The sequence below is a fragment of the Athene cunicularia genome (genome assembly GCF_003259725.1).
Source record: "Athene cunicularia isolate RWA chromosome 7 unlocalized genomic scaffold, athCun1 chr7_part1, whole genome shotgun sequence".
In the NCBI taxonomy this organism is placed as follows: Eukaryota; Metazoa; Chordata; class Aves; order Strigiformes; family Strigidae; genus Athene; species Athene cunicularia.
The window spans coordinates 729,658-744,444 of NW_020799107.1; the positions used below are offsets into that span (position 1 = coordinate 729,658).

At 36.5% G+C, this 14,787-nt stretch overlaps 1 protein-coding gene across 4 annotated transcripts in view; it reads left to right on the forward strand.

The window, feature by feature from the left end:
* The window catches only part of RFTN2 (raftlin family member 2), a 46,987-nt gene that overhangs the window by 11,963 nt on the left and 20,237 nt on the right, over positions 1-14,787 (forward strand). The window contains exons 1-5 of one of the 4 annotated variants that reach the window (XM_026852173.1): positions 3,943-4,127; positions 4,584-4,730; positions 9,577-9,760; positions 11,773-11,884; positions 13,897-14,209. In XM_026852173.1, coding sequence (XP_026707974.1) covers positions 4,592-4,730; positions 9,577-9,760; positions 11,773-11,884; positions 13,897-14,209 — 748 coding nt within the window. In that variant the 5' untranslated portion in view covers positions 3,943-4,127; positions 4,584-4,591. Of the gene's footprint in view, positions 1-3,942; positions 4,128-4,274; positions 4,356-4,525; positions 4,731-9,576; positions 9,761-11,772; positions 11,885-13,896; positions 14,210-14,787 lie in introns of those variants that run through there. The other 3 variants (XM_026852172.1, XM_026852175.1, XM_026852174.1) reach the window with 3 other exon arrangements.

Sequence of the window (14,787 nt, forward strand, 5' to 3'; positions counted from 1 at the left end):
TATCCTGTCCTGAGCAAAAACTCTGTTTTACAACTCCAGGCAAATGTAATGGAAGTAAGCCTAAAGTTCTGAGAGGAACTGTGAAGTTCAAAAGTGTTGCAATTTGAGATGATTAATACTTAGGGGGTTTTTAATGCGTTGTTTTTGAGTACTTTAGCTATTCAGATAGCCTCATGTTCTGGGGAAATCTGAATGACTTAGCTTGTCTTTGTAATTTACCTTTTTATATTATTAATGTGTCTGTCTTAAAAAGATTCTGTGTCAGTGATAACTGATCTATAATAATAATAATGTTGATTTTTAAATTTAAAGTGATCATTTTATATGCCTTTGTAAGCTGCACATATAGGTGTTTATGACCCAAAGTTGAAACATGTTTGGTCCAAATATTATTTCAAGTTTTGACTTTGTCAGAGGAACTAAGAGTTATCCTTTCTGTTTCTTGTTAGTTGAGCCAGTTTGGGTCCTAGTGAAATCTTTACAAATAGCAATAACTTATTCTTTAGGTAATTGGTAGTTTTACGGTATATGTATTTCTGATGCATGCTACTCTTTAACCTCAAGCATAAGAATGGATCTTTAAAGGCTGTGCAGCTAGTATTTGTGAATGTGTTCCATGTAAGCTCATTAGTTAAAACGTTTTGAGTGAAGAACCTTCTCTCCGATGTACCACCAGTGATGGTTTTGTCCCAGTGGTGGCCTAGCAGGCTGGGAAGTGTGATGTGCTCGTCAGAATCTTCAGCCAGTTCTAAATCACGGGATTGAGCAGGAGTCATTTGTCATGATTGCAATACTGCTTAAAAATTTTATAGCTCTTCTCATTAAGTCCTTTATATATATATTTTTAAATAAAATGCTGCTGCTTTTGAAGCTTTTTGATGTTAATGTAACATTAAAGCAGTATGATTCCTTTTGCTTTAAACATACTAGCCCATATCCTAATCAGGAGAGAAGGGTGTCTTTAAGGAAATGTTTGCTCAAGATTCTGGTATAGCTTACTCTCTGAATTGCAGTTTCAGTATCTTGCGATCTTTCTTGAATTTTGGTATCCATTAAAAATTAAATGCTTATAAGTAAATTTCCCTGAACTTCTATTTATTATTTTTTAGCTTTATTTTGACATTGTGCATACACAGAAAAGGAAAATCTGTAACTGCACTGTTTTAAGATTTTAATCAACAGAAAGATGACTTGAAAAAAGAGCATACAACTGTCAAGTACTGCCTCCCATTCTTGATCTTTTAAGATACTGGGGGAGGCAAAGTTTAAACTGTATTGTTTTATTAAATGGTTTATGCAGATCATATTTGGTTTTGGAGAAGGCATTCTTGTAAATAAGCTTTGTATTCAGGTCAGTTTATCACAGATGTTCAGAAACCAAAGTGTCGTATTTGTAGCAAGAGACATTTTGTCAAAGGGGTGTGCCAGTACCACTTTTATTTGGCACAAGTGCTGCATATGGAGAGCCTACGTGGATGTCAGTAATGTTAATAGTGAGCAGCTCAGCATGGAGTCAGGAGCAGAGGAGCATGTATTTCAAAACATCAGTTTCAAGCATCAGATGATGTCCTTACATTCAGTAAGTTTAGTAATGCGACAAGAAAGTTAAAAATGCCTCCCATACAAATGTTTTCAAATGTCCCATGAAACTGACAACAGGGAACAAAGTATATCATGAGCAAGGGACAGGAACAGCTCTGAGGTATGGGTGGACAAGAAGGCTTGTTGGCTCCCTTTCTGGTCAAAATTACTCTCCAGAACTGCTGCTGCTAAAAGACAGTCAATAGTTCAGCAGTGGGCCAATGCTCCTCTTGGTGTGCTAGCATTCTGCATCTTTGTATTCTTTTTCTGTTTCATCAGAATAAAAACCATAGGGGGATCCTGGAAGCCTTCCACAGATGTGTGGTTCCTTTGGATTAGTTGGCCCATTGTTTGGCTGTCTTTGTTTGCCTTTGTAAAAGTCTAAAAATTATATCAAGCTTCAATGAATAAGCCTCATGCTCTTTCAGTGGGGGTTGCTGTGGCTACCACACCTCAGTGAATCACAGTATAGTTTTAGGGTTCTGTTCTTTGATACCAGTTCCCAGAGCCTTTGCATTTTTGGGTCACTGGAAATGGACTGTGTTGTAGTTTATATCCACTTTGCAACAGGATACTGTAGCTATTCAGGCAGCTCTTGAATCCAGGAATCTTATGATCCTGTTCCTCTCTGGCACTTTTGATGCAGTTTTGAACTCCTATGAGCGATGCTGCTAGTTCTTTGTTGATTTTGTTTTTTCTTTATTCTGACATGTGGGATCTTTGGTTTCATTGGTTCAGTCTAGTGACTTGTGAGTCATGTCTGCAATGACAACCGTGACTGACTTCCAACTTGGAAGCTTATAACTACTTAACTAATCTAGGGTGACCCAAAATAAGGATGGTTGGTTTTACCTGTAACAGTGTTTTTGTGTTGGTGTCGTAAGTTTGTTTATACTATGAAAAATCCTGTCTTGGCGAGAGGGTTGAAATATGGATTAAGCCTTGTCATGAAATATTCAAAATACAGTATTCTGGCCTTGTTAAAAATGTACCTATCTTTAGTTAAATAAAATAAAAATAAATCAACTAGCTTGCAACTAAATTAGGGCTGTAAAAAGTTTTACTTGCACCTGCCTTAGTCATGACATGGCTTTATACAAATGGTTACAGTGGATCCTGAGCACTGTGTGGAATGAAGCAGCAGGATTCTCAAGGTTGAGTGGACGGTTTACATGTATGTCTGGTATAGCAACAATTCAGGGATGACCTTTACTGAAAAAAGAAAAGTTTCAAAAACTGTATAGCTTTAAGTTCAAATGTACAATTCCTATCATCCAAAATGGTATTATGAATCTGTGGTTTCCTTAAATGACTTAACTTCTCTAGGTGCAGTCTAAAAATTAAATTTCTCTAGTGTTTGGGAGCAATTTCTGTGTAAGCAGACATGCGGGAAGCTGAAGAATTCTGCTTATTTGATATATTCTCCTAGGTTTTAATCAAGAAAGCAACACTTGAGGGATTTCCTCTTGGTTTCAGTACCTGGGAGCTTCAGTCCTAAGCTCTGCCCTCAGTGATACTTAAATTCTTCCAAAGTTAAGTGACTTTAAACTATAATGTGGATTTCGAAGGGGATATAGTCTGCAGATTTACCATTCTAGGTAAGCTACTTAAATAAAAGATCGTTTTGCTTGTGGTTTTCTTCCTGTTCTCCACAAATGGTTAGTGCCTAATTTGCACTGATATAGAACATGTGGGCGGTTTTTATAGATGTACAGTTCCTAGCATCCAAAATGGTATTATGAATCTCTAGATGACTCTTAATTTCTCTAGATGCAGTCTAAAACTAAAAAGGTACATTTTCTGACCACCCATCCTGGCAACAAGAGGGCCTTATAAAATCATTCATTGTTCCTTTTTTTCCCACGCATTATCATGGTCTGCATCAAGTGTAGTACAGTTAAAAGTGCCTTGCAGTAGTTAATGTAAGAGTAATGAGAGCCCTTAAAGTTATACTGAATTTTCATGATTTAAAAATTTGCTTAGGAAGCAGTATTGAGAGTCTACAGCTGTACCAACTGAGATCAGGCTGGCAGAGGAGAAGAGGATTTCAGTTGTTCGTTACCCATGAAAAATGGGGGACAAAGTCTTATAACTGTATTCATACATAACATTGAAAAAGTCTTTCTGATTTGAAATGAGGAATATTTCAGTGTCGGTTTTTTTGGTGTTGATCAAAACCAATTAGGTAAGTGGATTTTAGCAATGTAGATTCTTACTGATTTCTTGACAAGAAATTTCTTTACTGCATATTTTTACATAATTACAATATATTACACTATGTTCATGGGGGTTTTTTCCCCTCTGGAAGAAAGTTCCTGTGGAAAGGAAATAGGAACCAAACTTTGAAATCTAAAATAAGGACTAAACTGCTTTTCATTTACTTTTCTACCCTTTGAGATGCCAGAAGCAATTTCCTCTTGAAGCTGACTTCCTTTCTGGAAATGATTTTTGTCTCCAACCATGTTGAGGCTCTTTTCTCATTCTTTCATTCTGACTAACTTGCTTTTTCCCCTCTGACTTTCTACTGCAGTTGAGAACTTCTGGAGGTAAGTAATTACAGACAAGTTTCTCTCTAACTTTCTCTTCCAATTCTTCTCTCCCCCCTCCTGCCCCCCCTCACCCAGTCTGTCTAGAAGGACAAACAAAGCGCTATTGGTGTCCTCTGCAAAGAGAGCACTGATAGGGGGCTGGCTGTAAATTGACGTGGCATGGAAAATCTCTGCTAGTTTGTAGCAGCTCTAAGATTGCTGCGAAATCAAGCCTACTCTTACCAAGTTTGTAGCTTTGAAATCATCATGGGCTTACTGTTTCTATATAAAAAATGAATGGAAAGTACCTCTGCTTTTTGATTTGGGAACCGGACTTTTTCTCTATTTGGATTTACAGCTAATAGAAAACAAGACCAAAGGGATTTACTTGGTTACTGTTTTTTTCTTTCTTGTAGTGAGAGCGACAGATCTTGCTGCTCCCCCCACCTTTTCCTGTGATTTAATCATTTGCAGATCTTGCCATGGGGTGCGGACTAAGAAAGCTGGAGGACCCAGATGATAGCAGCCCTGGAAAAATCTTTTCTACGTTGAAGAGACCGCAAGTTGAAACAAAGACGGATTCTGCTTATGAATATGTATTGCTGGATTTTACTGTAGAAGGTATCTTTTTATATCTTTACTATTCTGAGAAGGCAAGGAATAGGATTTAACTTCGTTCTGTCTTGTTTGACTTACAGTAATTCTTAGATACTTTTATCAAAGCTGGCCAAAACGTAAGACTTTTATTTTGAAACACAAATCCTGATGAGGTCCTCACTTATATAAAATTACAATGGAAGCTACTGAAGTATTTTTAACAACCAAACCCTCCAAATTACACAACTGTCCTTGTTAAGGAAGCTGGCTAAAAACTGTTAGAGGTTTTCCTAGTTTCCTGTGAGTCAGATGCTGCCATCCATACTCACTCTGAATAATGGTTTTCTGAATTCAGTGTGATGGTTCAGAAAATACGCTGTGCCTGAGCCTTAACTGAATAACAATTTTAAAAAATGCACTCAACCTCTGAAAACAGGCTGTCATTGTCCTTGTTACTTTATGCAGAAATACGTGTTTCTTAGTTGTATATCAGGAGTAGCTTCCTCTTACGCTCACCCTAGCTTCTGGGTAGATATTTTAGTAAGAGTCTTACAGTTTCATCTTACTGTTTTTTTTCAAAATGCTGTACTTGTAGTTGCTGAATAGTCTTTTGAAATCGTGACCGAAATGAAACAAAATTTGTATGCGTAGCAAGAGACAGACAGTGCTCTGTGGGATACTTCCTTCCCGAGGGTGTCCCGTCTCTAACAGAGCAACTCCCTGTTCCACAAAGTTGAAAACATAAACAAGCCCAGATGGCTGCCCTCTGAGAACAGACAGCTCAGTTTTGCAGTCACTTTGTAGTAACTTCATTTTCTAACGACCCAATCTACTGGAAATTCCTAATAACAAGTATTTTAAGTAAATGCAATTGTTAGAAGGCTTTGATAAAGGGAGAAAGTGTAAGTGCAGGTATGGTTACATTTTCGGGAACATTTTCATAAACAAAACTTGGCCTCTGTTTAGTTTTAGCTCTAAATTAAAGGACTGTAGTAATAATTTTATTTAAAATATATCAGTCTATTCATTGAAAAACTGCAAGATACTAACAGAAGCCACATTCTACTAATTTCTGGTACTTGACATCCAACTGTATTTGTTCTGTTTATTTACACAGAGTTTTTCACTGGTTCTTTTTGAAGAAACAAAACTTAGAGTAAGTAGTAGTGGTAATGTACTGGAAATGAAGCCAGGTTGCCTAATGCATACACGAATTACTTAACTATAGTTAGAAAGGATAATAAAACGTTAGTTTTGCAGAGGAACGGAAGAACATTTAGTGTTCTTAAGTAGTCTGTGTTCTGGATAGTTTTGCTGTCTTTTAAAGTAACAAGTTTCTAGAAGCGTTGTGTGAAGAATTTGGTGTGAAGGCGGTTGTGACTTTTTAAAAAAAGTACATCAAACCAGTGCAAATAAAAGTGCATCTCTGTATTATTCGAATAACCTAGCAGTAAAGCAGTAAATATTCATTTTTGCCTGTTTAGTCTGATATGCAAAAGTGCCTAACTTCATTAACTTACTTAGCACTCGTAATTCCACAGTGAGAACAGCTTCAGATAGTTGTGTAACTTTTTTAGATTTCTAACTGTAAGCAAGTGGATTTGTGAACACAGGTATCTTTCTGTTGAATGGTTCCATCTGTGTGTGTATTTGACCTTAAATATTTTTCTTTGGGGTCTCTACTTTTTAGAGCTAAGATAACGCAGAAAAAAACAGTGTATATATTGTCTTGGAGGCATTTCTGAATTGTTTGCTTATGAAATACAGGGATTGGCTAAAGTACTGTGGGGATATGTTGGGCTTTTGGTTGGTTTTTTTTTCCTTCTACCCCAATCAGCTAGCTCACATACTTGTTGCTACTTGAATATCCTTTGGCTAAATGAAACTTAAGTGAGAGCTTTTTATCACTTTACACCAAAGTTAGTTTTCACTCTTCTATCAAGTTGTCATGGCACTGCTGATTTTCATAGCAACATCTTCCCCAACATCTGATATTTCTGTTTGCCTGAGTGACTTGTTACCACTGGATCTTACACCAAGTAAAACAGAAAATCTACGCTTAGCTTGCTGTAGAATCCTATAAAGGATACTAGGTCCTGCATTAAGATAAAAATATTGCAAGCATAAATATGTTATTTCAATTTAATACGCCTTATTCTCTGCTTCATCAGATTTATGCTATGTGAAGTCAAAATGAGCCTGCTGGGGAGACTTTTAGGACCCCCTGATCTTCTCCCAGGTTGTGACATAGATTGGGACAACCATGCCATAGTCTAAATTTGCTGGCTGGAGTCCCTGTGTGTCTTAACAAGTTATCAGCAGTGTAGTGTACCTTGGTTTCTCCCCTCCTGGTCCCCTAAATACTCCCATCCCTACTATAAAATCAGCTTTGAGTTCTGTGTAGGTGGTTCTGCATCAGGAGAATCCCAAACAAGAAAATTACAGCCAGTCTCTTATTTTGATGAGCTTGAATAGTACAAAGGAGAGGGAGTAGTGGACTCTGAAGTGTAGTTTTAAATGCCTGTCAAGGACTGTAAATTCTGCAGTCTTAGTCATGAGGCATATCTCAGTTACAAAAACAGCTATTATTTTTTGAGGTTAGTTTTACCAAAAAATTATGGGTAGTTTAAATACTCCTACTCAAGCAGAATGTTTATGCATTTTTCCACAACCCTCCTATTAGGGAAAAGAAGGAATATTGATGCAGCTCACAGATGACATGCTGCGAAGGTCTTGTCACTCTGAATAACAATTTGAATATATGTATGAAGTAGCTGTTTAGTTGTAATCTTCAATATCATGCATCTGAAGTTTACTATACAGCCAGCAAGGTAGCCGTTACTTGTGAAAGTATTTTGGCTACCTGTTGACATCATGTCAGGAAGGAAATTTTCATAATGAAAAATAGTTAAGACATTTGCAAAATCAGTGAAGTGATGATCATGCTGTACACATTCCTGCTTTTTTGGCTTGTGGGCTGTAGAGCAGTCATTTCTTCAATACATATTTCATATCTCCTAGATTTACTATGAGTGGAATCATAGAATGGAGGTGTTACTAAGGGCAAATATCATCTGTCTATGAAAGGGAAGGCTGTGATCTATTGTCTCTTTAAAAAAGAGAAGGCAAGGTAGCACAGGAAAGTGTAACAGCCCAGTCTCTGACCTGAGAATGGCAGAATTTACATTAATAGGTTGAGTTTGCTAGTTATCAGCAATAAACCATCAATATACGTGTTGGTGATACTTTTTCGTGGTGTGCATCTCCCATGGTACATGTTACTCTGGTTTCTCTTGAGCTGTTAAGGCTCTTAAAGTGACAAGCAAAGCAGGTCTCCACTCCTTTTCCCTTTAGTAAGAGTTGGTATGTAAAAGCATTTGGCTGTTGTGAAACATTAGTTTCTGGTGTGTTTTGGTTTGTTGTGGCTTTTTTTTTTTTTCAATTAAAAAAAAAAAACCCTCCATAGTGTATATATATCATTATTACCCTCATTTTATGGTGGGAAAGCAGTATACAGGTTGAAGTTTTACAGAACATACCACTCATGAACCAGCAGAATTCTAATTCAGTTTATTAGCATAAAATATTGAGGTTAACTAAAGATTCATATGCCTAGTTTATGATACTTTTAAACCAGTAGGATAGGTGGACTTTGTGACTTGCTGTGTCTTTTGATAAAAGTCCTTAGATTCCCTTGCTGCTGCCCACCTACAATAGAGGGCAGATAGATAAGGGGATGTAAGAACATGAAATTAACTCTTAGGGAATACACTTAAAGTGATGAGTGAGATTTATGTCATTGCATTTACCTGTTCTTTTTTTTATACAAGTTGAGGCATCCTTTAATACAGTTGAACACTGGTCTAAATATTCTGAGTCTTGTCAAGAGGTACCCATCAGAACACAAAAAAGTACCTCACTTGTAGCAAGGGTCACTGATAGAGACTGTCAAATTCCAAGCCAAGCTGTCTTGTCATAAGGGTTTATATCTGCAGAGGATGAAAATTTTGATGATGGCAGATATATGCCGCCATAATTACTCTTAGTGTCTGTATATGAGTATTGATTTCTTTCTCTCTGAGAGCATCTACACTTCCAGTTGGAATTGAGGGGAACAGGAAATACAAACCATCAGACTGACTGTGGCAGAATATATCATCTGTTACCAGTGTGGAATCATTTATCTGTGCAAAAGCTGTGGACCAGACCATTCAAAAAAAGTTTTCCCTTATCAATTTCCCCAATAACTGTGTAGTACCTAGCTGTTGCCTGCTGATTGGAAATGCTTGCACACACTCAGAGGGATCCTCCTTAGCAATTACTGACACCACACAGCTTACTTAAGTGACAGGTACTTAGGTCTACTGGAAAAAGGAGTTGGGACTATGTTGAGATTTCAACCTGCACTCAACAGATAACTTCCACGGCATAAAAAAAAAAAAAAATTAAAAATTTAAGAACAAAACAGTTGTACTAGGCTTAAATTCATTCTATGGGAATTTACCTCACAACTAAGGTTGAAGGATTTTAAGGCTTTGACTAGACAAAATAGTTGCTTTGTTAAGTTCAGACCTGTTGTGTGTTTAGATGTTGATGCAGCTCTTAAATTAGCTTGACATAGCTAGATCCAACAGAAAGTGATGCCAAATAGATTAAAAATAGATCATATTAACTTGTAAAAATACGTACTTCAACTAACTGAATACTGTTGCATCAGCTCTGAATCTGCTTTTCTTGTATAAATAGAACTAGCTTTTTAGTAAATGCCTTGGGATAGATTTTTGTGTGGTTTATATAAAAGGAACTCACCCTAAAAGTACATGGACATACACAGTATAATGTGTTTCTCTTCTGCTTTCAATGCTTTTAGCTTCCTCAAATCCAGAAGTTATCAAGATCGGTTCTGTGTTGGATATAGCATCGAAGGTGGAAGAATATTACAGCAAAGGATATGTTGTAGGAGCTGTTCATCCTATTATACTGCCAATTGGACGTAGGAGGAATTTCCCTGCAAGTCACATGTATCGAGTGGTACTTTCACGATTAAAATTAAGGTAACAGTGAAGTAATTAGAATACATTGATCCTAATTTGAATACATTGATTACTTAAGTAAGTGGATTGCTCGACATGCATAATTTATTATCAAGTTGAAATGAGCACCTCAGAGAATCATATAACTGTTGTCTAGAAGGGTAACCAACTTAGTAATGTTTTTTTAATTAACACTAAGCACATAGGCTAATGTTTACTTTGCCTTAGTAAATGTCCAAACAAAAATCTAAAGTTGCTCATCATAATTTTATTTTTAATACACTTTTATAATATAGTATCATCTGTTTTAGAACTTGCAGCAAATACAAGATTAAACAAAACACTAGAAGAGTAATAATCTTCTTTAAATGCTCTCAGGTCTGTTTTTTCTTCTTCATTTTCATGTTTTACTTTTCCCATGGGAGCATTATTTGTAAAGCACGAAATTAGCATGTCAGAGAGTTTATTTTTCCTTCTTAATAAGAAGGAAATAATCTGTGATTGGAGGTCATACAAGAGTTTGGTTTTGACACTGAAGGAAAGTCAAGTGTTTGTGTTTGCTCCAGCTCTGTAGTCTTGTTTATTATACCTGTTTTCACTGCATTGTAATCACTATGTGATCATTAAAGAAAATATACAAATTTTACCATTGGTTGCTTTGAATGCAGAGATGATAACCTTTTGTTCTTATTTTGAATAACTAGAAAAGTTGATTTCTTACTGCATTAAGAGCTGTAATGCTTCTCCTTGTCTCCTGAGTCCTAGCACAGTGCACAAAGATTCTTTCATTTGTTTGGAAGACTGGAAGGGTGTGAGTTGTCAGGTGCCCCTTGCCACTCCAGTAATGCTTCTGTAAAATATGGTTCATTTGAGGGAGCTTCTCAAACGCTTTGCTTGAACTAGCATTGTCTGTGGTATTTGCTGTTCAGACAACTTACCTTTGTAAATTCATCTGCAAACCAGGTGAATGTTGTCCATGTGGGCAGATGCTTGAGTGAGAAAAAACAGAATACTTGCTCTCTGGAGCTGGGGCTTCTAAGAGCTGACGCTGCTAGCGCACAGCTCCCACAACTCACCTTATGGCTGTAGATGTGAGATCCTCACAAAGTTGTGGCTTGAACCTTTAGGCCCCTGAGTAGGTGAAGGGTGAGACCCTGCAGCCTACATGTGAAACTGTTGGGTGTAGGTTCCCAGTTTCTTTACTATGCAGGTGGCATATGTACCTATGTTGGTTTTCCTATAGGCAAATACACCTTCTCCAACTACCATCTGGAAAGTAACCTTTTATGTTTGAGTGTGTCTCATTGATATTTCATTCTAAAGCAAAAGAATGTGTGAAGGAAACATTAAATAAAACCCCATTATATTCTGGATATACACCAAATACTGTTGTCTGAATAACAACCTAACTGGCTTCAGATAAAAAATTGAGTACTATTCTTTACCTGTAAATGGAAGTTAAAGCTTGTCAGATACTCAAATCTGAGTGATTTAAACATTACCTAACCCGAAGCAATTTAGTGTTATATTTCTAGTATTTGCCTACACTGTATTTCATACAATAGCTGCAATTCTGCTTTAGTTATAAAAAATAAACAGTAGCGTGTTAACAGTGTAAAAGTACCATTTCTATTCGTACCGTTTTCTATAAAACAGGACCTGGTTTGTGCTTGTTACACTTAAAGCTTAGATCTGTGTTTCTTGCATTATCAGAGATTTTTGTGTTTATTACAAAAGCGGGACTGTTTGTCAGTAAATCTGAGTTTCTAGAAGATGTCTTAACAGTCTTCAGATGAAATTCCTGTTAAATATTTAATATTCTTAACCTGACATTGTAATAATACACAGTACCTGCCACTTTGTGTAAGGAACAGAACAAACACCAAAGCCAGCTGAGTTCTAAATAAAAGTATGAAGAAGCATTGCCAGGATTTCATTCATAACTATTCCAAAAGAAAAGAAGTCTATATACAAGCATTTGCCTAAGTTAGTGGCAAACTCCTGAAAAAGGCTGCTTTCTTTCTGTGTTCTAGCCAGAAGCATGCAGCACCCAGAGGACAAAGGCACCCCAGGCTGGTGATTGAGGAATGTCCTTTAATGTATGAAACACTGACAAATGAGGTAGTGAAAGAACTGTTAGAAAAGGTAATGAAGATTTTTTTCAAACTTCTCAGATTTTTATTTCTACCATGCATGTAAGTTATATTTAGTGGTTGATGTTTTTTTAGTTTTGAGTTTTATCCTTGGTTTATTTTATAGATGCTACAAAGTCTTTTCTTGATGCAAAAGGAGTTATTTTTCTTCACCAGTTGCTTTTTCTAATTTAGGACAGTACTGAGCCCTGTAAAGCTTTGAGAGACTGACTGCTTATACCACTGAAAGAGAATCAGGCCCAACTCTATCAGGCTTTACAAAATGCTAATACGATCACTTTCTCTGGAATTGGCATTTTTCAGAAGTTTTATGTTATTCTGGATTAAGTAAGGTATTACTAATGAACATTAATATATTCAATTTTGAAGAAAGATTTTTTTTCATTCTTTAACAAATACAAAATACACAGTAACAGTATTAAATATTTACTCGGCACAGTGTTCAAAAATATTGTGTAGTTAAAGAAAACTAAACTTCCACTGGAATGCAAGCTCTAGTTCTTTTTGTGGTTAACTTTCTCTACAAAATAGAAGACTTGCTGAAACAGGAAACTATTGTTATTACAAGAGTTAGAGTAATATCTTTTACATTAGTTGCCAAGGAAAGAAGTAGAGGAAAAAGCATATTGGAGATCTTTAATGATCTTTGAAATTACTGAGTTGTTTAAAATTTCAAAATGACTTGTTTTGAAATTTTCAGGTGTTTTGAATTTAAAATGGGTTTCTATTACAGATTTACACTACACAGGTATTGCCAGGTTGGTTGTGTAGCATAGCAGACAAACATTTAAGGTAAAAGTACTCCTGAAATTAGCAGTGATTCAGTTTTGCAAGTGAATCTGGCACAGATGTAGTATGTGAAAATAATTTGCTTTGAAAATGCTTAAAAAGTCTGAGCCAGTAATCCAGTAAAAAGTTACGGTTTTTAAGATCTTAAACAAGACTTTGTGGCATTTCAAGAAAATGTCATATTACCTGTTTTTCTGCATGTTTCTTCTCACATTCAAAATTATTTTGGCTGTCTTAGAAGCAGCAGCTCTGTATTATCACAGTGACTGGCATATCATACATCATTGCTGTACATACATAATGGCGGTAGATAGTAACACTTCAGTCTACTGTGGTACTAAAAACGGATTGTAGTACCATCAGCTATCTGAATATTATTCAGCCCACTGATTAACAGTTTATGTGAGTTAACTGGATAGAGATCCTTCCCTCCTGCCATCACTTAATCATGTACTTCCCAGGTGATTTCTTCTTTCTGAGCTGGGGTTTTTGTATATTTCTGAAAAGACTTTATTGCACGGGGGAGCTTGTAGCACAAGATGACAGAGGGATCACCTTCCTAAATGGCAGCACTCCTTATCCCAGCAAAAAAATCTCTCCCTCCAAGAACAGACATGTGCCACAGGTGGCACATATTCTGCAGTTGTGTTTTGAAACTTAAGTGCAGAGAAGACCCACCACTGACTGAAAGCAATTAAGGGGGCTTAAATATGCCTCTAGCTCCCTTCATTCTCTGCTCCTTCACTATTCTCAGTAATAGTGAAGCTGAGTAGCCTCTAAGGGAACCAGGGGATAATGAATCATGACACGTGACAAACATATTTCTGTAGTATTAGTGGTCAGTAATTTTAATACAACTGGTATTACATGTTTAGAGAAACAGTACAGTTTGTGGCACCAGTATACTACTTATGACACAGCAAGTAAAAAACTTTGGATTTGTTCTAAATTAAGGACTTTGTATACACTGAAGTCAATACCAGTGTTGGCCACCTTTCCTGGCCTGAGCCCAAAGACATGCTGAAAGACTTCTGTTTACTTTGAAGCATGGGCAACATAGAAACATGAGCAGCCCTTCTGTAGTAGTGTTGTATTATGTCCTTCAACATTAGCAGTTTAAACAGAATATGTATATAGAAGTTGGTGGGTTTTTTTTTAAAAAGTTAAATGCAATTCTAAAATCACTTTGCAGATAAATGTCTGTTGTAAACACAGGTTAACGAAGCTGCTAAAAGAGGAAAGAAGTTTGTGGGATTTGTAACACAACATTTTCCTCAACCAAAAGCCTGTAATGGTACAAGCACAGATGGAAGTGCAGAGCTGGAATCAACACTGGGCAGAAGAAATAGGGAACACAGAAGAAGAAATTCTGATGAAAACTATAAAAACTGGAATGAAGGGACATTGAGCGGTCACTCATCTGAGAGTGGGATAGAGGAGGAGGTGCAAGGAGAAAGCAGTCTGTTACAGGATGCAGATTTCCAGTTTGGAAAAGAAGTCAGCCCTGTTAAACTACGAAAAGGAGATGGTAATAAAAGCTGGGTTTTTTTAATTGCAGAACTAAAGTATTTTATTGACCTGTTGCTTTAAAAAGGTGTTTGGAAAAAACGCAAACCAAAACAGCATGTTCTGTTGTGTCAAATACTACATTTGAAAGGTACATCTTCCTGAAATGCATACGTATTTATAAAAAAGTTGCCAGTTGAAGAAACAGAAGAAATACTTGCCTCCTGCTCTGTGTATGTGTGAACTGTGGTAATGTATTAAAATATTTCAGTTTTCACATAGACTACTATAAATGTACTGTCAAAATCCTCATTTGTAACTTAAAGAAAAGAAAAAACCCAAACAAACCCCCAAAAATTGCCCACAGTGTAATTCTGATTTTAAATGTGGTGCAAACAGAAAGCTTGCCTGCTTGATATGTGTATAACAAATATGTGGCAGTAAAAAACTTTTCTTTTAGAAGGATGCAATTGTTTTGAAACATTCTCCTAAATGCATCTAGCTTTCACTTACTCTTAATGTTAAATCATAAACATGTGAAGGATTTCCAGTAATATGTTATGATTCCAGTTCTTCCTGTTTCAAAACTGACAACAAGGA